At 40.2% G+C, this 27,498-nt stretch overlaps 2 protein-coding genes across 4 annotated transcripts in view; one reads left to right on the top strand and one right to left on the bottom strand.

Annotated features, from left to right (window-relative positions):
* Nucleotides 1–1,044: 1,044 nt before the first annotated feature.
* c2h19orf67 (chromosome 2 C19orf67 homolog) lies at nt 1,045–6,604 on the bottom strand. 2 transcript variants are annotated; one of them, XM_066649041.1, is made up of 7 exons: nt 6,304–6,604; nt 6,069–6,228; nt 5,052–5,196; nt 4,295–4,395; nt 3,452–3,727; nt 1,994–2,158; nt 1,047–1,614 (listed from the first exon to the last, which is right to left on the bottom strand). In XM_066649041.1, exons 1-7 carry the CDS (start codon nt 6,389–6,391, stop codon nt 1,494–1,496), a joined length of 1,056 nt encoding a protein of 351 aa, XP_066505138.1. In that variant the 5' UTR covers nt 6,392–6,604; the 3' UTR covers nt 1,047–1,493. The 2 variants fall into 2 exon arrangements, with proteins under 2 accessions (XP_066505147.1, XP_066505138.1); XM_066649050.1 differs by lacking the exon at nt 3,452–3,727 and having other exon boundaries at nt 1,045–1,614.
* An 805-nt stretch (nt 6,605–7,409) lies between these two features.
* The window catches only part of pkn1a (protein kinase N1a), a 47,157-nt gene continuing 27,068 nt past the window's right edge, over nt 7,410–27,498 (top strand). The window contains exons 1-2 of one of the 2 annotated variants that reach the window (XM_066661187.1): nt 7,410–7,583; nt 8,102–8,335. In XM_066661187.1, coding sequence (XP_066517284.1) covers nt 8,315–8,335 — 21 coding nt within the window. In that variant the 5' untranslated portion in view covers nt 7,410–7,583; nt 8,102–8,314. Of the gene's footprint in view, nt 8,336–27,498 lie in introns of both variants that reach the window. The other variant, XM_066661186.1, reaches the window with a different exon arrangement.

Below are 27,498 nucleotides of genomic sequence, written 5' to 3'. Positions count from 1 at the left end.
CTATTGCTCTTAAGTCTGGGTGGTTTTTCGTATTTAGGAATGTATTTCCTATTCCTGAGAAATAACAACCAGATGAATTATAAGCCAGTACAGTTACACTCATTATATTCATTCACAAATATTGTGTAATATAATATACGTAAGGGAAGTTGAGGATTAAATTTAATTAAGGATCAGCAAAACTGTAGCTTACACTGCAACAAACATGGTGCTGCCAATTTCATACAATAAGTTGTTGTGATGATATTCATTCATAAGTGCCACAAGGCTTTTGTTTTGTTTGTTTTTCTTCTCCTTTTGTAGCATTAGCTGTCCAGATGCACTGATGAATCTAACAGTAGACAGCACTGACAAAAAGCCATCTCTGATTTTGTTTGTTGTGCCTCATTGAAGTTCGAGACCACGACTTTTCTATTTTTTTTCTCTCCTTTTTAAAATGTTTGCTTGAAAGACTTTTGCTATTCTCTTGTCCTACACTGTGACTGACATGAAGTGTACATGTCAAATTCCTTAAATGACAAATGTGTATGTTCTGAAATGTTCTGTATTGTGAAATGTATCTGTTTTGTGGCCACTTAAATTTACATTTGCTGTAAACAGGAAAGCTTTCTCTAGCTATTCTGTAGTGTAAAGAATAAGTCCCCTTTAAGTGTTTAATATTATGATTATTTCGCTCTAAAAGGTACTGTATAGTTGTTGATAGTTTATTTTTTTCTGGTTTGCTTATTCAAATGTTGTAGATGCACATACGTAGATTATTTAAGTTGTAAATTATATACTTGAGTTTCCAGACGTTTTAGATGTTTGAGATGTTAGTTTATTTTTAAAAGGCTTTTTCTTTATATATGGGTTTTTTAAAGCAGAAAGCCCACGGTTCCAGTCACTAGACACTAAAATCAGGGAGATGGACATTTCCGGATTAAGACCAATTACTACTTGCTGTTCTCTATTTTCATAATGATATGAAGGAAAAATGATCAGACTTCCATACTGCACTGTATCTACACATACTGGATATGTTTATTTTTTAACAAATTGCTGTAAATACGTGAGTTCAGCCTTTTCATCACACATTAACAATGTTGATCTCAACAGAAATATGCACAACAACAAGACCAACTTGAGTACATCTCCAATGTTTATGTATATTTTTGTAATTTATTTTAAAATGAAGGGATGTAGTATTTTTATATTTGGTTTTGGTTTTGGAAGTGGGCTTCAAACCATGGCAGCTCATTCTGATCAGAAAAGGGTTTGTTTTTGTTTTTTCCATTTTAAAAGGGGTTATTTGTTGGTTTCAACAATGAAAAATAAAACGGGATTAAACTATTCTTTTGGCTTTTATTCTCTGGGGGGAGATAACGGCTATTATGAGAAACACTGAACATTATGACGTTATAAAACTAAAGAAAAGTAGATTATAAATTTGAGGAACGTTAATGTTGTAATGATACCGACGGAAGAAGAGTGCTGTGTCACTGTTTGTGGTTCCCTTATTGCTGACGAGACAACAGCACCCCCAGCAGGCAGTCTGTAGCAATGCAGGTTGAAGGCTCTTCCTCCCCAAGACACGCTAACTTCCTGTACTGGCCCTTAGGAATCGTGCACAGAATCCTACAAAAAAAAAACATTAGCAGTTTACTTTGTGGCACCAGTTCTGCATTTGAAATCCATTACAGTTTACGGATCAATTCTTAACATATAAAATACAATGGTAATTCAACTAGATACTATATACCACTGTATCTAACGCTTCGAAATTATTTATAGCACAACATCATAGCACTGGTTCATCATTACCCCCTAGGAGCCAAAACATTCTCCACATTGTACAAGTGACCCCTAGATCAGAGAAGGCCGAACACTCGTTAGATCATGTGGGATTTGTACAAATGACCCACTGTATGGAAATAGTTTCATCATTAGTTTGACAGGGTCATGAATTGCCCCCCTTGTTTTGGGAATGACATGGGTTTGTGTTGGAGTCTGTTACCACTCATAGATGTCCTCAGTGTCTGGATTAGGAGACGTCTGCACCCACTGCCCTACGAACCACATCCTCTTAACCACTCTGTCCTCTGTCCTTTTATCTGTCTTCTCTTTCACCGAGTGTCCTCTTCCATCCACCACAGGGACGTCCTCGCAGCACAGGAAAAAACTACAATAGGGGAAAGAGAGGGAGGATTTGTGGATATTAGTGAATATGATTAAGACATTCGTTAATTTACAGCGTATTAAACGTCTTGCTCAGACTGCTACGCTCATCTAACGTTTCTTAAAAGAAGGATACAAATGGTAAGTCTGTCCCCCCATGTGCTGTATATCAGTCTCTACTCTCCTGAGAAGGACTAACAATCCGTTTTGGCACATTGCTGAACTGGACTGCCAGCTTCCAAGCACAAGAGCATTTGTGAGGAAGGTGCTGATGTTGGTTTATTAGTTCTGCCTCTCAAACTGGGCCAGCGCCAGGACTATTCAAACAGGCTTAAATTATTTCTCTGTTGTGGGGGGATTTGGGGCAATTTGTGGGTTGTTCTTACCTAGCAGTGGTTCGAGGAAGGACAACAGACCCCAAGGTCAGAGACTCATTGACAGATGAGAGGAGCGTCTGGTCTGATTCAACAAAAGAGCTACTGTAGCACAAGCTGCTAAAAAAGATTAATGCTGGCTCGGAAGGAAAGGCATCTGAACATAGCGCATCACCGTATGCTGTTTATGTGGCTGCGTGCACTTTCTGAACTCCCACACATCAACAAGGCATCTACATCCATGAGTGTGTCACCAGTTCACCAGCTGTCCTTCCATGAACATTTTTGGCAGGGACTGGGAAAACCCCACAAGACCTGCATTATGACTGTCACATTTATTTCTGCTTATAAGGCATTCATTTCAAGAACTGACTGTTCACTTGCTGCCTAATATATCATTATTTATTGATGACGACAGCACAGAGATGGATCGTGTGGTACAGGCCTTAGACCCCACCTCTGGTGACTCTCTGTGAAGAGCTGTATTCTCTCAGTGTCTGTGTGGGTTTCCTCCAAGTGTCTTGGTTTCCTTCCACAGTCCATAAACACATTTGGTAGGTGGATTGGATATTCAAAACTGTTCCTAGGTGTGAGTGAGTGTGTGAGACACCCTGTGGATTGTGCCCAGTGAATCCACGTAGGATTCAGACTCACCTTGACCCTGAATACGATAGAGCGGTTATAGAAATTTAATTAAAATGAAAAAATGAAATTAAGGATGGATGATAAAATTACTGTGTATTTCTCATAAACACTGGGTCAATTATTGTTTTACTGTATACATTAAGGGTGAAACCTGACAACCTGGCATTTACTATACAAGCCTACTACACACGTCCTACCAGCCTGACTTAAATAAACACTTATTTAAGATGCACTGAGAAGCAAACAGTGATTAACTCAATTCTCCCTCCTTTACTCACTACTCTGTGCTGTTGTACTGCTCTCCTTCCAGCATTCCCTCTTTATTTTCCTCATTTTCTTCTACTTCTGTCTGTTGTGTTCCTCCTATCTCCCTTTCTTTCTTTTCCGCTTCTCCTGTGCCTCTCTTTGGGCTTATCTTTCGCTCCACATTCCAGCGCATACTCTTGTACAGGCCACTATCCATCGAGGCCAGGAAAGGAGATGGGACACAATAACGGAAGATTGACATCCTGATATTATCTATCTGGCACTGACCAATGTTGAAATGAGAGATACTGAGAAAGAGAGGGAGAGAGAGAGAGAAATATAAGTCTAGATGAGCAATGCCAAGGTACCATACAATTTTTCTCCAATGGTTGCAGCCTCTAAACTTATAGAAGGCTTTACACTACGTGCTGGAACACTCCTGTGAGGTTTTGACTGCTGCGGATCACAAACATTATTCCAGCCCATCCCAAATGTATGGATAGAAGCTCCGTTCAAACATGGTTACAGCTTTAGTGCTTGGGCTACTGTTCACTGTTTAGTCCATATATGGAAAGCTATATCCATATATAGAAAGCTACAAAACCCTGCTTGTTGGCTAGTTATCATGGTTATGATGTCACAGCCACGCACATATTATAAATGGTCTGCAGGGTAAAAACACAATATACGAAGTGTAGTATACGAGCCCCATAGGGACCCATTTGTATGTTTTATTCACTAATACATTGTTTGCCTTCATATACTATGGCTACTACACTATTTAACAAAAGAACAATGAACTCAATTTGTTAAATTGAGGCAATTCTAACACCTAAAATTGAATGAGATGAGATAGATTTTGCAGTGGCTCTTACCACAGCGGGTCAGCCTCCTCCAGAGAAATGCAACCAAAGGAGGCGTACATTATCAACAGATGCTCGAGCCGACTGCACAGCTGCTGAGAGAACTGCAACAGCTGCAGCAAAAAACATGAGGCAGTCAATGCATGTGTGTTTTCTTAACAATATACAGAGAAACAAAAATGCAAGATCAGTATACAGCTACATTCAGTATAGAACCCCCAAACAGCTAGTCACTTGTCTTTAAAATAAGACTACAGGTTGAAATATGGGAATTTAAATTGGGAATTTTATGGCTTTTATTATCACAGGCCACAGCCCCCATCTATTTTGGTCTTGCTAGTTGACTCCTCTCTAAAGAGCCTGTTCAATTACACTTTCTGAGTTAATAGTCAACATTGATGCTGCACTGGAAACTGAGCCACTTTTGAGTTGCGCTTAAGACGACTTAAAATTGATACTGGTACTTCTTTATAAGTCACTAAATGATTTAAATATTCTAACAGCTACAACCACATCCAGGTACACTGTGTCAGAATGTAGCTCTTATCCTACTCAAAGTTGACAGAAGATTTCCAGTGTGCCCAGAAATAGTGTGTCTTTCATGCCTTTGACGTGACACTTGGTGTCTTTGCCTAGTTTGCTACTGATTTTGCCATTTACATTCACTTGCAGATGTATCAGACATGTATTGTTCTGTGGTGCAAAAAACAAACAACATACTATCATAAAATACAATGTGTGTACTGTTTGTCTACTAGCAGGTTTTTACCCGAGTACGTATGTAGCGTGGCAATGGGGTGTGGCCAGGTGCGGAGTTGCGAGCTGTGGACTCCAGGTAAGTAAAATAAGGCTGACAGGTATGCAGGAAAGCTGGCACCACATGAGCAAAGCCCTCATTCTGGAGTCGGTCTCGACTACAAGATCATAAAAATGTTACTTTTTACTGGCCATTAACATTCATTTAAAACATGTTTGTGACATTAAATCACTGTGGTTTTAAATTAATTTTGAGATCAGAAATAGATCAGCATCAGCTGAGCTCACAAAAATTAGAATAATAAATTAGCTTGGTAATGACAAATTAATGGTGCTGGGTGACCCAGTAAACATTTAGCCGTTGATTCAACGTTGAAATAACGTATTTGACTGACGTCTAATCAACGTTTTCTTAAGGTTGAAAATGAAAGTTGAAAGGACGTCCAGACACAGACGTTGAAAAGACGACATAAACGTCACATTAAAGACGTCCTTTAAACCTTGCTAGCTGGGATGATTGGTCCCGAAATAACGGACTTGTTTTCAACGCATTTCGGACGTCCATTGACGTTATTAATTGGTCCCGAAATAACGGACTTGTTTTCAACGCATTTGGGACGTCCATTGACGTTGTCAGTTGGTCCTGAAATAACTGACTTGTTTTCAATTCATTTTGGACGTCCACTGACGTTTAAAAAATGTCCTTGACGGACCGACTACTTTTAGACCTTTTTTGAACGTCCAGGGACGTTCCTTGTTTACTGGGAAGGCTGTGATAATTTTGATTATTTTTACAGCAATATTTGAATAATATATTTTTGAGATAATGAGAGGAAAAAATCTGAGCATTTTCCATGTGTGTTGATCATATATAGGCATCTATAAAATGGTGTAAAATATATTTAATGCGAAATTAAATCAAATAATACAGGATACCATATTTGAAAATAAAGTGATACTGAATTTTGCAGGCAATCCGGCACTATAAACAAAACACGTTGTAAGTCTACTAAAACATTTTAGTTAGCACCTGCACATGAGCTGGGCCTCAAACTCGTCTGCTTTGTGAAGAAGATATTGCAACTGCTCTTTTATGGGCTTCATCTTTTCGTCCAATGCCTCCAGGCGGGAGTGTGTGCAGAGCGCCTCTTTACGGGCAGGGGGCGCCACGTCATTATCTATCTCCACAGCTGCAGAAAACGACTTTATTAGAATGAACTGGTGGCTTTTCTGTAACTTGTGTGTCAGTAGACAGTAGACCATACCGTGTTCTGTGAGCTGAGTTGGCTCGGGATTTTTCTCGAGATTAGTTTCAAGCAGCGGTTCTTTTTGGATCAACTCGACGTCCGCCATCTCCGCGCTGTAACACGGTCGTTATGGCAACAGAGAGTCGGCCTGTTACAGCGCTCCACGATGAATAACTCTGAACAAAGCCCGGGATTGTTTTGGCCGCTGTCTCTATAGATACAATTATAACAACGTTACGTTATTATTAAAATGCAAATACAATTTAAACACTCTCAAATTAAGTTATTTCAAACTCCCGAGACCGTTAACCGCCAAAATGTAAACGTCAGCAAACACGTGACGAGTTCGTTGAAAGCTCTGTTTTTTTCTTCTTCACAAACCAGTTTAAATGATTTTGTAGTGGATATTAAACCCCGTTTGTTTACCGATTCGGCAACTAACGATACATTTTCCACAGTATTAGTTAATTCTCTGTGTGTGTGTTTTTTTTCTAATTAAAAATACAAAATTATATAATCAAATAAAATGTTAACAAAATCATTCCTGTTCTGAATAATATGGTTAGATGAAATGATTTAAAGTTTACGAAATTAAAACTAATTAATATATTTCATAAAATTAAGTTGGTATTCAGAAGTTGTATCTCTGGTACCTCTTGAAGTCAATACATTTATTTTTTCCCTGGGCCGCATGATATGTTGTTGCTGTTTTATTCCTTGGGGTTTATGCGTTGGATTCAAAAAAAATTTACAAGTAGTTCAAGCTTTTAATAAAGAAATATAGCTGTAATAATAAGAAATTATATGAAGATACAAAATGGTCCTGTAGGGCTTAACTGTAGCTCTAATATACTCAGTAAGGTCTCAAACAATTCTAGTATAAATTGATACGGTTTAATATATATAGTCGGCGCTAAACAGTTGAACAATTTAAAAGGAAAGGCGTGTGAAAAATGTAGGAAGAATAGATTGTTTGAACAGGAGTTGCTAATATTTGCTTTAATGAATAAACTGATCACGCTTTATTGTCCTTTTCTTTAGGCAGGTCACGTGACGCGTGCGGCGCGCTCCCGCTGGCCTGTTGTCTGTGCGCGTTCCCGAGCCTCATCATCCCATGAGTTTGAGGAGCGGTGTGTACTCAGAGCCACAGCGGGCGAAACCGGCAGAAAATACGTTTACCGCGCGGTTTTCTCGCTGTTTACAAGGACATGGACAGCTCCAGGTGACGAAGAGCGGCGGAGCGGACGGACTCGGTGCTGTTTTAACACACGGCGACTGATAGAAATACAAGCGGCTCGGTGAGATGCGGTGAATAAAGCAAGAAGCTCTTTCAGCTCTACTCCGCTTTCCTAGTTCTCAGACCCTGCCCATTCCCACTGGCTTGGGCTTATGGAAGCGGCTGAACAACGTGCTTTTTGAGCCCGGTATTGCGTTGACTGGTTATGGATGAACTCCTATTTAGATGCTGTTTCAAAATAGTCGTCTTTAGAGAACCGTGAATTTAAGACGGTGTATCTCCAGATAACGATAAAGCCTCTCTCCGTGGCAAAGCTGTGAACTTGTAGCTGTTCCTTCAGGGTTGTTACTGAGAAAATAACATTGTGGTTGAAGACCACATGACATGAAGTTTTGTGAACGTTTGAAACTACTAGTAAAGCTTTAGTGACTCTGTATTCAAAGTTAATGACCCTTTTTTGTGGTTTAATTAGCACTGGGTTAAAAGGAATAGTCCCAGAATATTTTTTTTTTTCCTTTTTAAAAAAACACTCAGAATTTTTATCTATATTTTACAATTCTTGTTCCTCTTTTTCTTCAGAAAACACTGTGTTTGAACCCCACATGATGGTAGTGTAGCTTCAGTTGATACGGCTTAGTCTTTATTGAATGATGGTTAACTACTTCTTGACAAAAAGAAGCCGTGGACGTACACTGGCTCATTGTTAGTGACCACTGAATTTCTGAAAGGAGGGAAAGAAGACATCCCATCACCCAAGTCATCACTACAAACAGCGGTTTACCTAAAGCAGAAATGGCCAACGACTCTATCCAGGTGAGCGACTTCACTTCAGGTGGTTTGTTCACAGTGTTTGTACCTGTTACAGTGCTGTCATTACCTTGGCCTGTGGAAGTGTAAAACATGAATGGCTTGCTGTAACACGTGTCAGTAAATGTAGTAACAACAGCTACCACCTACCCACATAATCCTCTGGATTTGGGCCTCGTTGTGGTGGCAGGCTGAGGCTGATGTTTGTTAATGGCCAAGCTAACAGGAAAGCAAACCACAGACCAGTGTTGATGTACACAGGTTTAGCTGAGAATCCCTGCTCAGACTCAAGGGACGGCTTGCTGTGTCACATACTAATATTTATATTTGCCTTGGCACCTCCTACGGCCATGTGTGGTGTTACACAGGGCAGTAGATGAATGCTTCCAGACTTGAGTCTGTTGTCCCTTCAGTTTATCAACACTGTTATCACTTCCAGCTCCTTCCAGACTTTCTGAAATTAAATGTGAATAAACACAGAACTAATCTTCATGATCCAGACCAAATAAATATGAATGTAAAAGAACTACACTTAAAAACTAGAGGAAACGGTAAGTGCCACTGAAAATATAGGCTAGAGATCATTTAGAGAGAGAACAGGACACTGAGAAACAAAACATACTGCGGACAAAAGAATGCTCTAGTGGCTCATTTTAAAGGCTGTCTTTTTAAATACACTACTGTTTGTGTGTGCGCATGTTGAGTGGATGGTGGTCTTGTGGGATTTGGATGTCCGTTATCTAAATAGATGTGCTTGACTGTATTGTCAGGGGCAATACTGAAGTGAGGTAAAGTGTTCTCCCTGTGTCTGTGTGGGTTTCCTCCAGGTGACTGTCTGTGAGGAGTTGGTGTGTTCTCCCTGTGTCCGAGTGGGTTTCCTCCGGGTGACTGTCTGTGAGGAGTGTGGTGTGTTCTCCCTGTGTCCGAGTGGGTTTCCTCCGGGTGACTGTCTGTGAGGAGTGTGGTGTGTTCTCCCTGTGTCTGTGTGGGTTTCCTCCGGGTTACTGTCTGTGAGGAGTGTGGTGTGTTCTCCCTGTGTCCGCGTGGGTTTCCTCCGGGTGACTGTCTGTGAGGAGTGTGGTGTGTTCTTCCTGTGTCTGCGTGGGTTTCCTCCGGGTGACTGTCTGTGAGGAGTGTGGTGTGTTCTCCCTGTGTCCGCGTGGGTTTCCTCCGGGTGACTGTCTGTGAGGAGTGTGGTGTGTTCTTCCTGTGTCTGCGTGGGTTTCCTCCGGGTGACTGTCTGTGAGGAGTGTGGTGTGTTCTTCCTGTGTATGCGTGGGTTTCCTCCGGGTGACTGTCTGTGAGGAGTGTGGTGTGTTCTCCCTGTGTCTGCGTGGGTTTCCTCCGGGTGACTGTCTGTGAGGAGTGTGGTGTGTTCTTCCTGTGTCTGCGTGGGTTTCCTCCGGGTGACTGTCTGTGAGGAGTGTGGTGTGTTCTCCCTGTGTCCGCGTGGGTTTCCTCCGGGTGACTGTCTGTGAGGAGTGTGGTGTGTTCTCCCTGTGTCTGCGTGGGTTTCCTCCGGGTGACTGTCTGTGAGGAGTGTGGTGTGTTCTCCCTGTGTCCGCGTGGGTTTCCTCCGGGTGACTGTCTGTGAGGAGTGTGGTGTGTTCTTCCTGCGTCTGCGTGGGTTTCCTCCGGGTGACTGTCTGTGAGGAGTGTGGTGTGTTCTCCCTGTGTCTGCGTGGGTCCAGATTGGCGACTCAAAAGTGTCCTTAGGTGTGAGTGTGTGTGTTGCCCTGTGAAAGACTGGCGTCCCCTCTAGGGTTTGTTCCTGCCTTGTGCCCAATGATTCCAGGTAGGCTCTGGACCCACCACGACCCTGAACTGGATAAGGGTTATAGATAATGAATGAATACTGAACTGTGGCTTCTTAAAGTCGCAGTTGCATGAAAATCAAACTTGCACAGGGTCATACTTGTTATGTTTAGAGTAAAACTGGAAAAACAAGGAGCAAATCAAGCAAATGGTTGCTACATATCATCTCATTTGCATGGAACTTGCTACATAGCTTTCTGACTAACTACAAACGATACACGCTCTTTCCATGTGTAAATGCATATGCATACTATTGTGTAATTAATATAACAAGTTGTAGTTGTTTACTCGGACATATAGACCTTCTTTTTGCTGCTCTGAGTGTTTTATAATAACACATGGGAGAACTGTCCAGAAACAAACTCTCCAATAATATGAACCTTCTGTGACACTTCCGCCCTGAGGTCAAGGGAGAAATAAAATGGAAGGGTTGATTTCATTGTACAGTAAAAGGAGGGGTGTTTTGTTTCGTTTCAAAGCTCCAGCTCTTGTTACATTTTAAGAGACACTTACTTCTTATATATATGTCTGTTTTATTTTTCACTTCAATCCTTCACGGATTGGGGGAGTTTATACAAGTTAATTCCCTTTATTTCTTCATTCTCACGTTCTGTGTATTCTTTTTGTTTGCATCTCTTCTTTCACACTCTATAGATCTCTCTCTCTCTCTCACTCTCTCACACACACACACACACACACACACACACACAGAGACCCTGCTGAGGGTGTATACAGACACTTCCCATAAATTCTTTCATGATGTCATGCAGAAGTTATGCTCAGAGACAGAAGTCCAGGCACTTCATGGCTTCAGTGGGAAATGGCAGTGCATTACAAACATAGAGCCTTGTGAAAAGCAGCATAAATCGTACATTATGAATAACAGAGTCCTGCTTTGATGTGCTGCCAGCAGACTTTCACATACATTGCCTCACTGGAATTTAAACATGCATTTATTTCTTACCAGTCTGAGAATCTTTACTAACTTCCTGTTGTTTCCAGAATCATTTCCACCGTAGAAAAGGGGGTAATTTGGGTGGAATAGCTCTAGAGCTAGCCGTTAGTAAGGGTTATACAGAACTAACTCATTAATAGCTTCCCCAAGAGGTTGGGGGTTGTTTTCATGGCTGTTTAACCCTGCATACCCCACGTTTTGATACAGCGCACACATTGATCTGTTGACTGAGATGTCCGTGTTATTTGTCAGTGTTTCTGTCTTTGTCTAGGCCAATGGTCTACAACCAATGCCCATGTCCAAAGAATTCGAAGTTGATCTCATGGTTATTGATGTATGGACAGGCATTACTTTGACTGGCTAAAGTTCCTTGGATGTCCTTTTTCTAAAGCAAATCAGCTAGAATTAATTTAATATCATGGCATTGGTATTTGTAATTGGAATGTTTTCTTCTGTTTCTCAAATATTCGACCAAACAGACTCTCAAAATGTTTGTAACCAAAGAGAATCATTTGTTTAAAAAGAACGGCACATCATTAAAAAAAAAAACAATCTGAAGCAGTTTGCATAAAAATGGATATTGTTGTCTGAGCCCAGTACTGGTATCGATAACACACATATCACGATATCTTTGATGGTCCTAAAGCAGTGGGACTAGCCATTGTCTCAGAATTTGAAGCTCTATGGTGGTTTCTGATTGGCTTTGGTGTACTTGGCTGACAGGGCAGTTTTGAAGGGGATCAGTAGGGCATAAGGTTGATGCTTGGGCACAATGGGCTCCTTTGTGTGAATGCCGCGCCAGATCAGATTCATCATTTCCCTAATGTCCTGCTCTGCTGCCACACCCTCTGTCCATTCACGGACCCCATGCAAAAGAGCCACTGTGTGTGTGTGAGTTTGGTGTTGCTGTTGAGTTGGAGATTCCACAACCCCCTTAGTTTGAGTGGTAGTGTCCTTTTTTTTTTTTTTTTAAAGTGTGTTTGTATGTGCTTGTTTGAGGTTGCCAATCTGATGTCATCTTTGATTACAGTTCCCTTTACACAATTCCTTTCACTCCAGATGTAGTCTAATTGTTTAGATTTGTACTTTAGCTATAAGGCTAATATGGCTAACAAGTGGGCATGCACTGATCATAAATATTAAAACTCTACTTCAATTATAAATTCTCTATTGACAAATTGCCTGTGGCTAATGTTGAGTAGCCTTTTTTTTAATCCAACTATGGGCTAAATGAATACGTATTTAGGGTATAAGCATGAATCTCTGTTAAACTACATAAGCCTTGTAGCCTCCTTGCAAATCTAAAGACACCAATGTTGTACGCTAAACCCTGACAATGAACTGATATCTCCATTATGTTTGTGGTAAGGAGAACATGGTGTACATTAAGATTTTTGGCCCAGCTCTGATTTTAAAGCTCCTGTACATGTTTATGTTGTATCCTAGTCTAGGACAGACAGTGTTGTCCAGCCCACAACAGTGGAGTGTATCTGTCTCTGAGTAAAACGTTCTCAGCAGCTGCTTTAATGCTGTGAGGGGTGGTTTCAGTGTCTGAACATCTCTGTTGCTTTCCTTTTGCCACAAGTGTCAAACAGCTGCCTTTTCTCATGACCTCACTAAGGGCAAAATTTGCCCATGAGCCGGCGCCCTTCTCTTCTCACACCCTATAATGACCTCATGACTTCTGTCATCATGGACTGTTCTGCCCAGTCACCTCTAGATCTAGAGTCCAGCTCGGTCTTGCATAATGGGTCCATTAGCCTGGTCTTCATTACTCTTCTATGTCCACTTCCCAATAGATCAATGTCAATGCACATAGCTTTTTACGTCCCCAATACATTCTCTGATGGCGCTCTTTGTTTCTTGGTACTTTTCTGTCATTTTTTCAAGCTCTCAGTAATGCACAACATTTTTACTCATATTCCATGTTTGATTGAATTAACATGAATTAAATTAGCATTATTTTATATATTTTTTGTTTATTTGTTGATCGATTGATTGTAGTGATGCACAGTTATGCACAGGGAGATAAGTGCTTTTTTACAGATTATTGCCTTGGCTTGATTATTATTATTATTATTATTGTTATTATTTTGTCAGTATTTCAAACTGATAAGTTTAGCTCAGCATTCTGTATGAAAAGCAGTGATGTATGACAAAGTCTTTAAAACTGTTGATTTCCGGCATGTCAAATCAAACAGTAGATTTACCCAACAAAAGACTGGAATAATGAATATTTAATGATGGGAGAGCAGTGCATTACAGCCTACACGAATCCCCCCACCTCAGCGCTCTCTCTCTCTCTCTCTCACACACACACACACACACACACAGACCCTCCCTCCCTCCAGTGCTGCCCTGTTGCACTTTGTCTGAGCAACAGCAGTTTGGGAGTTGTAAATTGATCCACAGAGCCTCATTCTGACTTTTATTCTCTCTGTCTGTCTCTCTCTCTATTTCTCTCTCTCTGTGTGTCTGCCTCTCTCTGTCTCTCTCCCTCCCTCTGTCTGTCTGCCTCTCTCTCTCTCTCTCTCTCTGTCTCTGTGTCTGCCTCTCTCTCTCTCTCTTTTTCTCTTTCTCTGTCTCTCTTTCTCTCTCTCTCTGTCGAGAACGCACGCATGCTGTCTCTTTCACCACCTGCTCAGCCCTATCCCATGGGACCCCCTTCTTCCCGCTGAAATCCCCTTTTCTCTCCTCCCTTTCCCTTTTCTCTCGTTACACACACACACATGCATGTCTCTTCTTCTGTAGTCTCCAGGCTCTTGGTTTTTCCACGCTTAATTTAGGATTCAGGCATTCTCTCTGTGGACAGTGCATCCCCTGTTAAAGATATGGGAGAAAAGCTAGACTCTGGACTTCACGTTCACTGCTCCAGCAGATCGCATGCTGCATAAAATGATTGATTTCTTTCTGTAGGATTCATGTGACTGTAATTACACCAGTGATTATCATAATGGAAAACTAAGTGCTATAATGCCACAAGGCCATGAATAATTGGATTACATATGAGACTCACTTTTGCATTTTATGATAAGTCATTAAACCATTTGACTTGATGCAGAGAATCAGAGTTTTGTGAAATGTGAAATTTCACTTCAGTTGGATACATTTATATTTTTGTATAATTCATTTTTAAACATGGTATTTGTTTCACATTTGTTCCTTCGTGCGATTGAAGAAAAGAGAGTGTGAGCGTGTGTGTGTGTGTGCACAAAGAGGGAGTGTGACAGACGTGTGTTTGATATGGGAGTTAGGAAAGGGAAGACTTGTCTGTGACGAAGGCTGTTTGCATATTTGTGCGTAAGTTTTCCCCAGGCTGTGGGTGGCTCTGCTGCAGAGTGTGTTTGCTGTGCTTGTGTGTATGTGCGTATGAAAACGCCTTTCATCTTTTTATACTAAACTCACCCATCAGTTGATCCATCAGTGATAGCATTAAAAACTACGTCACGTAGCTGAGTTTTTCCAGGAAGAGCTGAGTTTCCTTTGTGAGAGGTCCCGTAGAACGGCTAATAAGCCGATAAAGAGCCGATATCGTTAATGTCACCACTTCAGCCTTTCTGACACATGATAGAACAGAGTCACATTAGTCAGGAATAGGACTGGGTTTGACCAGCACTAATGCAATATTCTAATATATTCAGTATTTAATACAGATTTGATCGGACATTATTGATTGTTGATTATTTCTTGCACTTCTACACCTTCTACACCCTCAAGCATCTTCAATGCTATTCTGACAGTTCATGTCATTCTATTATCTATAAAAGTTGACAAAAGACCTGACTCCTTTCAGCTGAGATGTTTTTCCCCCAAAATCTTCTTCGATAAAAGCATAGATTTAAGTCAAAGACCACATAAGCAAGTCTATCTGAGGACCACTCAATGCAGGCTAGGGCAGATGTACAGTTATATCATCACACACATAGTTTGCTTGATGTTGATAGCTGGAATATAAGCTTCCGTTGCTTGTCAATGCTAAAGAAGCAATCTACAGACATCGGTTGTGTCTCGGCCGATCGGTTATATTTGGCGAATATTAATTATGCCATCACTTTTGTGGGCTGCATACACAATTTGACTTGTATTGACACTCACCACGTACATGTGATAGAGCTGAGACAGAGCCACCTGTGGTGGGAGGGGCCAGGTGTACATATTTTGTATCCCTGGCAGCTGTTAACATAGCTGTGAAGCTTGGTGATTTCACAGATGTGGAGGAAGTAGTAACCTGTTCACACTATAATTGAGGAAGTAAACATGACTGGTTGAACACAGATAGGAGCTGTTCTGTTTGCAGCCTGATAAGGATGTGTGGAGGAGTATTTGGAGGTTGAGATGAACCAAAGCTAAAAAAAAAAAAACCCTCTGAGAGCTGTTTGGAATAAAAGTGCTCTACTACTCCAGAAGATCACTCATGAAAACACATTATTTAGCAGAGTCAAGTTACTTACACATTGAGGAGTAGAAACGCCAGTTCAGAGGCATATTAGAGGCCTTCAGAAGATCTTAGGTTACTTTCACCTTGCTGCCTTTGGGTCACCCCTTGTGACTTTTCAGTTTGTTGGAACCAAAATAATGTCTCAGACCATGGTCAAGACTAGAGATGCATGAATACCGATTAATTTACTCGTACTTGTAAACCGCAAACGAGGCTTCGATAACAACATCTGATACCGCATGCCTAGTGCATGTTCCTGCGGTAATGAGCAGATAATTCAAAATGGCGGCGATCTGGAATTATTTCACAATTAGCGATGGCAACCCAAGCAAAGTGGACTGCAGCAGAACCAGAGAGCAGGGAGTATGCCGCAATGTTTTGACTGTTTTTGACTGTCCTTGAACAAAATGGACTTTTCTACACTCAGTGGTTTTACCTCAAACTAAATTATTTTCTCTGCTCGTGAATTTTGAATTGCATCCAACTACTAAATAAACACTGGATCTAACGGAATAATGGAAACTGTCTTTTTGACTGTCTGTGAGGAGTGTGGCGTGTTCTCCCTGTGTCCACGTGGGTTTCCTCCGGGTGACTGTCTGTGAGGAGTTTGGTGTGTTCTCCCTGTGTCCACGTGGGTTTCCTCCGGGTGCTCCAGTTTCCTCCCACACTCCAAAAACACACGTTGATAGGTGGATTGGCGACTCAAAATGGTCCGTTGGTGTGAGTGTGTCTGTGTTGCCCCGTGAAGGACTGGCGCCCCCTCCAGGGTCTGTTCCCGCCTTGCACCCAATGATTCCAGGTAGGCTCTGGACCCACTGCGACCCTGAACTGGATAAGCGCTTACAGATAATGAATGAATAGATAGAAAATTTATTGATACCTCAGGGCAACTCTAATTATTGGTGGGAAAATGTGGGAGAATGCTAAATAAAAGATGTTCAGTTCCAGAAATGAACTACAAAGGTTTTAATTCAACAAATTTTTTTTAATTATTTAATATGCAATTACACAATGCTCATGATTGCTTAATTCTAATTATTGGTATCAATAACAAATACTTGTACTCAGTTGGAAAAAATTGGCATTTATGCATCCCTAGTCAAGAACAAAGATGTGACTCAAAGAGATGGTGCCAGTCCAGATAATAATCAACCAATGTTCAGTACATGTGTAGTGTGATAGCACTTTTTTGGATGATTTGTTTGTTTTTTTAAACAGTTACAGGAAGCTGAGGGCAGTATAAATGACAGAGATGTTTGTGACCAGGCATTTTACTCATTGCCTTCACTTCAAAAAAAAAGTTAAAACTTTTGATAATACATTTTTCTCAGTGTTTCTTCTTGTTTTAACGTTCAGAATTTTACACATGAGGGCGAATAAACACAATACCCTCTCCACAGCGACTGTCTTGGTTTTTGTGGTGTGATACTCTACTAAAAAATATATATAAGCTAAAATGAAAACATCTGCGATTCATTATAGAGGGTATCAAAATGTTGCATCATGATCTGAAAGGCACACTTCAGTATAGAAGATAAAGTGAAGGTAGACTTGATTTGGGACACAGCCAGTGCAGTGAATTAAACTGTTTCAGATGGAACCTAAATTGCAAATAATAGCAGGTAAATAAACAAACATTAAACAACAAGGGTCTTTAGCCCGTTCACTAAATTGCAGCGTAAAACCAGCACTTACCAGATCAGTTGTATTAAACATTTCAGTTGTGAAAGTGCTCTTAGTGTTCTCCATCTTTGAAAAAAGCCATTCCAGTGTTGGTTCCTCTCTTGTCTTGTTCTATGTTAGAGGCCTTTTTGGTTGAAGAATGTATTCTTTCCAGAGGTGGAATATTTGGACAGTAACTTTCATTTGAACCTTTCACACTGCCCTCCACCATCTTGCAAAACACAATGTGAGGTGGGACAAATTTAAACATGGAGCAGTGTTCAACATAAAATATCACATACTGTATATCACTAATTGTGAAGTTTGCTGCACCCTATTCTCATAACTTATTACTTATCATGCATCCTAGAAAAATAAATTGCTCTCTATCTCTTTTTAATGAACAAAGAAGCATGCTAATTGTGCTTCCTAACTCTTACAACATCTGAATAAAACAATGCACTCTATGGATGTAATTGTCCATAGAATATTTGGGTCTATATTTTTCTTTTATTTACAGTCACTAACATGCCCCCTTTAAAATAATTTATTCTTGTAAATGTAAGAATGAATTATGTCACGTTCCAGTTCTGGTAATTACCAGTGTAATTGTTTTGTTGCCATGACAAATAACATGATTGATTTAAAAAACAGTGGCGTTTTTAGATAATCTTTGGGGCAAAATCACTGCAGTAATCCAAGACAGCGTTCACCCTGAAACTTCTGTCTACTATAACCAACCAACATTTGGCTTATGTGTCAGTAGAACGGGGAAAAATATAACTTTTGAGATATATATTCTGAGTATAGATACTGTTGTTTTACTGCTATGTTCAGTCAGCTGTCTCTCAGTTGTATGAGTTTCTTTGGGTAAGTTTCTGTGTACAATTCTGTGAACAAAGTTCCTGTGTGTAGATCTTCAAGGATTTTAGGAAGCACTTTAAAACATCCAAAGAAAACCGAGATGTACAACTCATTTCTATTGAATGTTATTATGAATTATTTTCAACCGGTTCTGCACCAATTAGCAGTCCAAGCTGTTTATAAGCCTTTTATTCCTGCTCCAAAAAAGGACAGATTTGCCCGCTTCACTAGATACAGACTTCCATACTTCTGGTTGACAGTAGCACATCAGTAACCAGGACATTTTAATGGAAAAAGCCCCCCTTCAGGGAAGCATTATGTGCCAGCGCTGCACAATATGAACAGAATAATCGTACAGCATATATACTGATACAAATGGTGAGTGCAGTGTGACGTATAGTCAAAGTGATTCTGATCCGGCTCCATTGGCGAATGCTAAATAATCTTGTCTGTGTTTTTTAAAAGACATTTAATACTGTCATCTTACCTTCAGGTATTTGAGTAAACTGGCACGAATGAAGTCATGGCTTATGGCTCCGAATGGACCTAAACTTTCCTGACAAACAGGAAACAGATCATGGGGCAGGGCTGTCACCTGCCAGACTTCCTTCATATCAGATCAGGTGATTCATCGCAGCTCTCATGGGACATTCTGCAGAGATAACAAAGGCAGACATCTTTTGCTGCCATTCCGAATGCTTTCTTTTATCTTTTCTTTTTCTACAAGGGTGTCTCATAATTAAGAAACCTAAAAATAAAGGAAACACCCTTTATAAAAGATGGGCCTGTGTATGACGGGGGGCACAGTGGCAGATCAAGTTTCCCCCTGCCCCCACAGCTTGTGTCTAAAGTTGGATCACTGTCTGCCAAACAGTTATCAGATAGGTGTTTCTTTACTTTTGAGACAAACTGTTTAATTGCAGCCAGTCACAAGTAATTGACCTATGAATATGTTTTGCGAAGCATTTGTTTCAAAGTTTGACAAGCTTTACAGGATGTTAGTAATAATACTTTTAAGTTTACTGAGAATGTATATGGCGAAATAGATTAGAGTCAAGATTTTGATTTCCAACTAACCTAGTTTTGATTAGATTCAGAAACGGAGGGCTAGACTGTGGAACAGTTTATATCGGAAACTCAAAAGTATGTTGTAAGTATTGACACTGGAAATTTCCCATTCTGTTAAGTGGAATTTTGGCCAGTATGTCTGGAGTCAGATAACTGTCATAAATATTTTAAACTTACGAAAAAATATTCACATTACACATGTGTAAAAAGAGATTATTATACGGCTTTTTATTCGATTGGAAAAGGAAAATTTGAACAAAACGATGGGGAATGAGAAGCTGACCTGCTTGGTCGGGTTACGGAAAATGAGGCAGATTTTTACTGGTGCTTCCTGACACAATGTTTCAAGGACTTAATATTGGGAAGGTCTATCTTATAATACATAAACAAAGAACCCAACATTTAAAACAGCTGCGTTTACTGACTCAGATAAACAGAAGGTCCTGGAGGTTTTTGCTCACTGATTGGTTACACGTTGCGTAGCGTTCTGAGTGGTTAGTGACCAGGCAGCGTATCGATTGGCTAGTCAGAACAGGGTCAAAATTCTTGCTTGTATTTTGTGATTTGTAGCTTGTAACATCAATGTTGCACTCGAAAGTAGGTAATCTGCAAGATGAATTAATGGAATGAATAATAAAAAAAAAAACAAGAAAAGAGAATGTGAATGATGATTTGTCTGTGTAGGTGTAAATATGTTTCCACACTCCCAACCAAAAATGACAAGAATTTATAAACAGGGGGTCCTCGACTTACGACGTTGATCTGTTCCTACATTGCACCGTAAACCAATGTTCGGTGTAAGTCGATAACATCTATCCTCCTCGGTCCCGAGCCGCGTAACCGTGTATTCTTCCGCCGCGCACACCACACACGAAGTTCGCGTCACGACGTTTACGACGCAAAACCACGTAAGTCGAAACAAGGCTTTATACAGTAAACGGGAGATGTGTCGTAATCACGAAACATTGTAACTCGGGACTGACGTAACCCGATGACCTCTTGTATGTATTTTTGTTTTCTAATCTGACATAGTGACCAACACGAAAGACAAAAATACTGAGTAGTCTGATCTTGGCATTTTGGGACTGGAAGGTAGCCAGTTCAAACCACGCGAATAGCAGTGAAATTGGTGATTGGTGGGTGTGAAGGAACAGCACTGTCATCCTCTGTCAATCCTTGGTTAAATTTAGAAGACACATTTTGTTGTACGTTGTACAGTGAAAAAGAAATTCAGGTTTTAGGTTTATCTTTAATTTTTTTAAGCACTTTGTGAAACTGGCTTGTATCTCACTCACAGAGCTGGAAAAGAATCTACCACAAGGGGTGCTATTCAGTGCAGTGAAACACTATGATCGAGCTGTGGGATTCATAGCACACAAGGAAAAAAGTACATTGCGCTAGGAAAAAAAGTACTCAGGCTGAAATTATACTACGAATATCTAACCAAATCATGTGCATGTCTGAATGAATTTTACCTTTAAACTAAAGACAGCTAGTTTAACCGTGTATTGGCAAAATAATGTCGACTTAACGGCAGTCTGATTTTCCTTGCGCGTGAGCAGTGCGAGTGTTAATACCCATTCTCAGCAATTATTGACTTGTGTATGACACCACATGCAGAACTAGTCCTTGCACATAGGTGTATGCTTGTTTTCTCACGATTCTCACCAGTGTCTGCTCTGCATTGTCTATGACGGTGTAGCCTCTCATAAACCTGTATCAGTGTACTGCACTCTAGAATGCACCCAGAAGCTTAGTTTGATCATTTACAGTTGTTTCTATGAAAAAAGTTAAATGAAAGACACTTCATTAATAAAAAATCAGGGAGAGTTAATTATGAAGGTCTAAGGTTTAAATGTTAGTATTTTAAGTTTGAGTTAATTCTGTAACCTAGAGTGTATCGTTGATAGTGGTGTCCATTCACATGTCTTTGGCTTGTTTGTGAGCACGTGTGTTTGCGAGTAAACAATAGAAGCTAAGAAGTCTTACTTTTTTTCCGCCTCTGTCTTTGAATGCACTACAATGAGACCATTCATTTTTTGCTCATAGCACTTACACACACTCACTGCTGAAACCGATTGAAGTCCCCTGAAGACCAACAGCAGAAGGCTCTTTGCACAGTGAACTCTCTAATGAACTCTGTGCACTGTGTTTACACACACACACACACACACACAAAGATAGTCATTTTCTGCCAAGAACTGTGTGTTTTCTCCTGCCGCCAGAGCTCTTCATTGTGCTCTTTTGCCATTTCTTTCCACCAGTGTTAGTGGATTTAGTGTGATTGTGTTTGGCCAAATGCTCATGTCCATGTAGGATATATACCTAGTAAGCATTAGCAGCATTTCTATTGGTCCATTCATCATAAAATGTGTACCCAAGGTGAAGGCCAGCTGCTGTGTTCAAATAATGTAGTAAACTAAAAATGGACAAAAATGGAGATGCCTGGTTTTTATTGGACAGGTGTTTATTCAAATGTTTTTTACCACTGTATATCTGTGTATACGTATCTTTGTGCTTGGGCATATACTGGACTCTGCCATGTTTTCTAAACTGAGAGTACGGAGGAGAGGGGGCAGTGTAATGAGCATCGGTGAGGGTCCGTAACTGATGATAACTGACTGGAGATCAGTGTAAATAAAGATCAGAATTCTATCCTGGAGGGGTATTGACCAAAAATAATTTTCTCTGGTTAAAAAAAATGGTACGTTTAAACCTGTTACTCCACTGTTGTACTTTGGCACTGTGTTATTATCTACGCATTCTTGACAGTGCATATGTATTATGATTGTGTACACTATCGTTTGAAAATATGAAAATCACACATTTGGAGTGCTTTTTCCCTTCCTCTATGAACACTCCTCGTTTTCTTTTCTTCTGCTGCTCAATCTCTCAAACTTTCCATCATCCCTCTTTCCTTCCTCTGGAGGTGTGTCCACCTACTGGACTACATCTGTAGTCACCACTGAGGAATGTGAGGAATCCTCCAGATGTTTCTCTGTGTGCATTTGTTTTGTTGGTGAAAAAAGCTTGACGTGGCCAAGAGTGTTAGAATGAGAGCGTTAGGCCAGCAGCTGCGGTCAGTGTGAGTTGAAAGCTTCCGCATTATTTGTATTCTTCTCCTACAACTCTGAGTAGATTTGTGAATCTTATCTTTAAAGCTAGTCCTAAAATGCTGGGGCAACACAAGAGCTGTTTCAGCCTTTTAAGCTATTACAGTGCACCCAGTACTTCAAGCAGCATGAAGGTTTTTTTTTTTTTTTTTTTTAAATATGTAGTGATTGAAAACACAGTTGCACACAGAAAGCGAGTGGTCAGACACTTGTACTTTAAAGCTCTATTTTAGGGTGAACCCAGGCATGCCCACATAGCTTTTAAGTGTTATATTTATGCCAATAGAAAGGGTGTTGTCACCGTGCTCAATGAAAACTGTCAGCAAGAGGGGTATGAAGCCCCGTGGCTTTATTCAACTGTGTTCTCTGGAGAGGGGAAGCACCATCCAATTCCATTAGAATGAGTTGGAGGGGTTTTTGCGATTCATAACTAACTCAGTGTCAGCAACTGACCTCACTAATGCTTTTGTGGCTGAATGCGGTCAAATCCTTACAGCATTGTTCCATCATGGAGTTCATGCCCACAGATGAGAGCAGAGGCTGTTACTGCAGCAAAAGTGTGGGAAAACACCAGACTTTAGAGAAATCAGATATGATTGGTGTAAGTTTCAGTTGTATAATATAGATAAAGCAGATATAATTGACTTCTCCGCAGTCTTCCCACACGTGTGTACATTCATTGCAACCGTTGCAGAACTACTTTAGACTACTTTAATTGTATTGATGTGTTATTTTTCTCTTTTGCAAGTTATCGTTCTTTTACTTTAAACGTGTCCCTAGTGTTCTCTCTCTCTCTCTCTCTCTCTCTGTTCCATCCTCTTTCCCTTTCCTTTTCTTTCTGTCTTTTAGTTTATCCCCTGAGGGTTTAACTGGACCCAGAAATGCTGGCATTCTCACAAGTTATGGCAACAGAATAGAGGTGTGTGTGTGTGTGTGTGTGTGTGTGTGTGTGTGTGTGTGTGTGTGTGTGTGTGTGTGTGTGTGTGTGTGTGTGTGTGTGTGTGTGTGTGTGTGTGTGTGTGTGTGTGTGTGTGTGTGTGTGTGTGTGTGTGTGTGTGTGTGTGTGTGTGTGTGTGTGTGTGTGTTGCTTGAATGCACAAGCCTTGTGTCTGCTTCTTTTGAAATCAGAAGTTGAACTGCGTAACCCAGAGCAGGAAGTGGGCATTCAGTTAACCCATTTATACCAAGACCTCCTAACCCTGATCGTGATAGCTTTACATTGCATAACATAAGATCCATTCAAACGGACAGTTATGCAGAGTAATACAACAATAATAAACATGCATGCACCAATAGGAGAATTGTTGTGAGCTGATGCCAATATTTATAGAGGTACAAATCTGTTGATATTCATATTTCTAAATTACAGAAGGTCACAGCTTTAAACTCCCTTTTTTAATGAACAATTAAAATAAAATAATAGTTCTCAAGCAAAAAAAAAAATAATAATAATAAATAAATTTAACGTAGAGAAAAGAAATGCAAAGAAACGTCATTTTTATCACTATTAAACAATACAGTAATATATAAATAAGTGAAAATGGGGTCAGCTGTTGTTGGCTTGAAATAGCAGAAACAAAGCATTGGCACAGTATTGATGATCCCGGATATAATACTGACATCACCGAGCATCACTAATAATAACATCATCATTACACTAGATGCTAATAATGGTATTATTAGGAGTGAGTAAGGATGTTTTAACAGTTAAAAAAAAAATCTTATAGAAAAGTATAATAATTCAAATGCAAATTGGTTAATAACATGCGACACGGTGGCGCAGCAGGTAGGTGTCGCAGTCACAGCTCCAGGGACCTGAAGGTTGTGTGTTTGATTCACGCTCCGGGTGTATGTAAGGAATGGTGTGTTCTCCCTGTGTCCACGTGGGTTTCCTCCGGGTGCTTCGGTTTCCTCCCACAGTCAAAAAACACACATTGGTAGGTGGATTGGCGGCTCAAAAGTGTCCGTAGGTGTGTATGTGTGAGTGTGTGTTGCCCTGTGAAGGACTGGCACCCAATGATTCCAGGTAGGCTCTGGACACACCGCGACCCTGAACTGGATAAGGGTTACAGATAATGAATGAATGAATGAATGAAAATTAGTTAATATACTTTTACATTTAGTATTTGACACTATTAACTTTTTTGCTGGTCTTAAACATTACTTAAATCATCACTCATTGAAACACAAGGTTTTTAGGTGATTCATTTCCCTATGACAAAATTGTTCGCACATATAAGTGGGTGTGCCATATAAATGTGTTTACACTTTTGGCAGCTTTGTCTGAGGGGTTTTAGTGTGACTCAGAGGTGGTATGCACCCTCCCAGACAAACACAGACCTATTTTCTTTCTTTCTTTCTCTCTCTCTCTCTCTCTCTCTCTCTCTCTCTCTCTCTCTCTCTCTCTCTCACAAAGTCTCACAATCTCGATTCTAGTCTATTTATAGCCAGCCACATTATTGCACCATTACATCTTCATTAAAGGGAGGGCTTTTAGACATGGTCCTCAGACGTGACTGATGTGTGTGTTTGTGTATTCAGGTCAATTTAAGGCTGAGTGGGCGCAAAGAGAGTGTTTAAAGCACCCGTTGAAGACCCTCGCCCATAGGCTACATGCAGTAATTATACTGCAAAGCAATTTTCAAGAACAGTAATCGAGTTAAATATAACATTAAATCAGTAAAATAGTCAGATTAGAGTAGAGTTGTACATGTCTGACCCAATACAATTATTTTTCTTTAAGTTACTGCAGAACATAACTGTCCCCCCCCCAGGCTACTTAATGGTCCATCACTTCCGGCCTCTTTTATTGCTTCTTGGCCTCTTTTCCTCTTCCATTTTCTAAATTTTCCCTTCCTTCTGTTAGCAGCTTTCTTCTTGAGCTCCTTTCCATTCTCCTCCCTCATTCTCCTCTCCTCCTCTCACTTTCTTATCCCTTATTCTGTTCTGTGTCCTCTCTCACCCTTAAGCAGTGACAGCAGCACTGAGATATGTTGTTGCTGATGGAAAGCGGTGCATTAAACTGACAGGAATTGCTCAAGGAACCACAGGTTTGTTTGTTTGTTTTTTAAAAAACATTGGAAGCACCCCCTTGTGCCCCATTTAGTGTTAAACCCAAAACCTGGCTGATCTTGTTCTAAAAGCTTTTGTTAATTGCATGATGTAAATAATACTTCCGCTGCATTGTTACAGTGCTTTTAAGACTGCGATATGTAAATGAGCTTTGCTGTCAAGTATTATTCCTCATTTGTAAAGCCATCCAAACTGAAACACCCTTTTTATAACTTTGATATAAAACTTAGCACGAAAAGTAAGGAAATTTGTGTTTGGTAGGTTATTTCTTTGTTATAACAATGCTTCCTGGCAATAAATACTGCGGGAAAGCCTGTTTATTTCCCTTTTAAATGGTGCCACATTTGTAAGGAACATGCTTTTGTGGGATGAGCAGTAGAGTTGAGAATGTCGGTTGCACCCATGAAAAATTGGCCAAATCCTCTCTGAAAATGATGGCAGACTTGTGAGCAGCATGAGGAGGAGGAGGTGCCAGGCTGTTGTGGCGTTGTATGGTTCATTCACACACTGCTGAGGCTACTGTTTGTTAAATGAATAAACTGTTAAATTGTTAAGTTTCTTCATTCATTTAGTTCACCACACAACAAACAAGTCAATGTCAGAATAACCTGTTTGGCTTTGGCAGAGAGAATTTGGCAAATTTTTCATGGGCGCAACCCACATACTCAGCTCTCCTGCTCATCCCACAAATGCATGTTCCCTACAAATGTGGCACCATTTAAAGGGAAATTAACAGGCTTTTCAACTGTATAAGATTTATTGCCCAGAAGCATTGTTACAACAAATAAATAATCTACCAAACTCAAACTTCCTTACTTTATGTGCTAAGTTTAGGTAGGTTTAATTACTGTATGTCTGAATAAGCAGATCCATCTCACATCTATGGACACATCCACCTATCAACATGTGTGTTTTCGGACTGTGGGAGGAACTAGTCTGGAACGCCAGGATTTCATGCTGTAAAATGCCACACACATTTGAATGCTTAATTAAGTAACCAGAGAATAGTAATTAGGGATGAAATGATATGAACATTTTTGGCAGAAACTGAACAAGATGAATTATTAGAATACCAAACACAGTTTTTCAGGGTGTTGCATTAATGTGTGTGTGTGTTTGCGTTCGCATGTGCGTGCGCTAAGAAGCTGTGTGCCTCGCTGTAACGCTCTGTTCTGTTGTTTACTCCTGGAGTTATGTTTACCTTGAATGCCTGAAAGTGAATAAAAGCTGGGAAACAACTCGCTGTCGAAAAATAATTAGTTAAAATGGTTATTACCCTGGAGCAGTTGCAACTAGCCCCGAAGCTAAGGAGTGGAGTTCTAGAAAAACTCATTTTTGGCTAGATCATATTCTACTACTAATAGCAGTGTAGTTGAGCTTAAAGGGCAAGAAGCAGATATTTACTTTCTGGGTGGATTTTTATTTTTATGAGGCAGTTGTAAATTGAGGCTCTGCCAGATGTTAAAACATATGCGTAACTGCCACCTGGACTCATGATACCACTGATCTGGGGTAAACCCACCATGCAAAGTCAATGGTGCACATTGAAATGCTTGTTTATATGGTCTATGTAAATGTAAGTCAAACTTTTATTTGTAAAATTGGATTAAAGCATGTCAAGTAGCTAAAAAAAACAGCGCTAATTACCATTAATGTGCGTAACATAACTTTTAGCCCTAATTTTATCCAGATATCACAGAAACTACAGTTTTATTTGTGGTTACAAAACAACCCAATACAGTTTAAGGGTCACACGTGGTATTTAACCACGTGTGATAAGTTAGTATTTAATAACTTATCGGTTACATTAGCATTGCAGCTATCTGTCTGTCCCCTAATTCCGGCCACTGCCGTATATGGTGCAATTCCGCACTGGGTAAAACAATAAAACGTAAGTTCAAGCCTTAGTAGGGCATTTAAACACATGAAATCACACATCTAAACAATATTTAAGTATCTCTAACAGTGCTGTAATTCTTTGTGTGCAAAACTGCATGTGGAACACAACACATTTCCATTTCGCGACAGATATTTCCCTCAGTGTAAAAGTTAGCTTACCGGTTAGCTTCCTTTTTTCTGAGTGGAAAATCTACCGCCATTGTAATCCTTACATATAGAGTACGGATACCAATACAGAACAAACGTAATCTCATTGTGAACCTCTCAAAACCACCGAATGTGG

This window comes from Hoplias malabaricus, chromosome 2 (genome assembly GCF_029633855.1).
Source record: "Hoplias malabaricus isolate fHopMal1 chromosome 2, fHopMal1.hap1, whole genome shotgun sequence".
Taxonomy (NCBI): Eukaryota; Metazoa; Chordata; class Actinopteri; order Characiformes; family Erythrinidae; genus Hoplias; species Hoplias malabaricus.
This window is presented reverse-complemented; position numbering and strand designations above follow the sequence as displayed.

What these genes read in the sequence shown, in the direction of transcription:
- c2h19orf67 (XM_066649041.1), bottom strand. Translation starts at nt 6,391, where the DNA reads ATGGCGGACGTCGAGTTGATCCAAAAAGAACCGCTGCTTGAAACTAAT. An exon ending in GAGGAGGCTGACCCGCTGTG is followed by an intron (nt 3,728 to 4,294) that starts GTAAGAGCCACT and finishes TCTCTTTCTCAG; the next exon opens with TATCTCTCATTTCAACATTG. An exon ending in ACTGAGGACATCTATGAGTG is followed by an intron (nt 1,615 to 1,993) that starts GTAACAGACTCC and finishes TTTTTTTTGTAG; the next exon opens with GATTCTGTGCACGATTCCTA.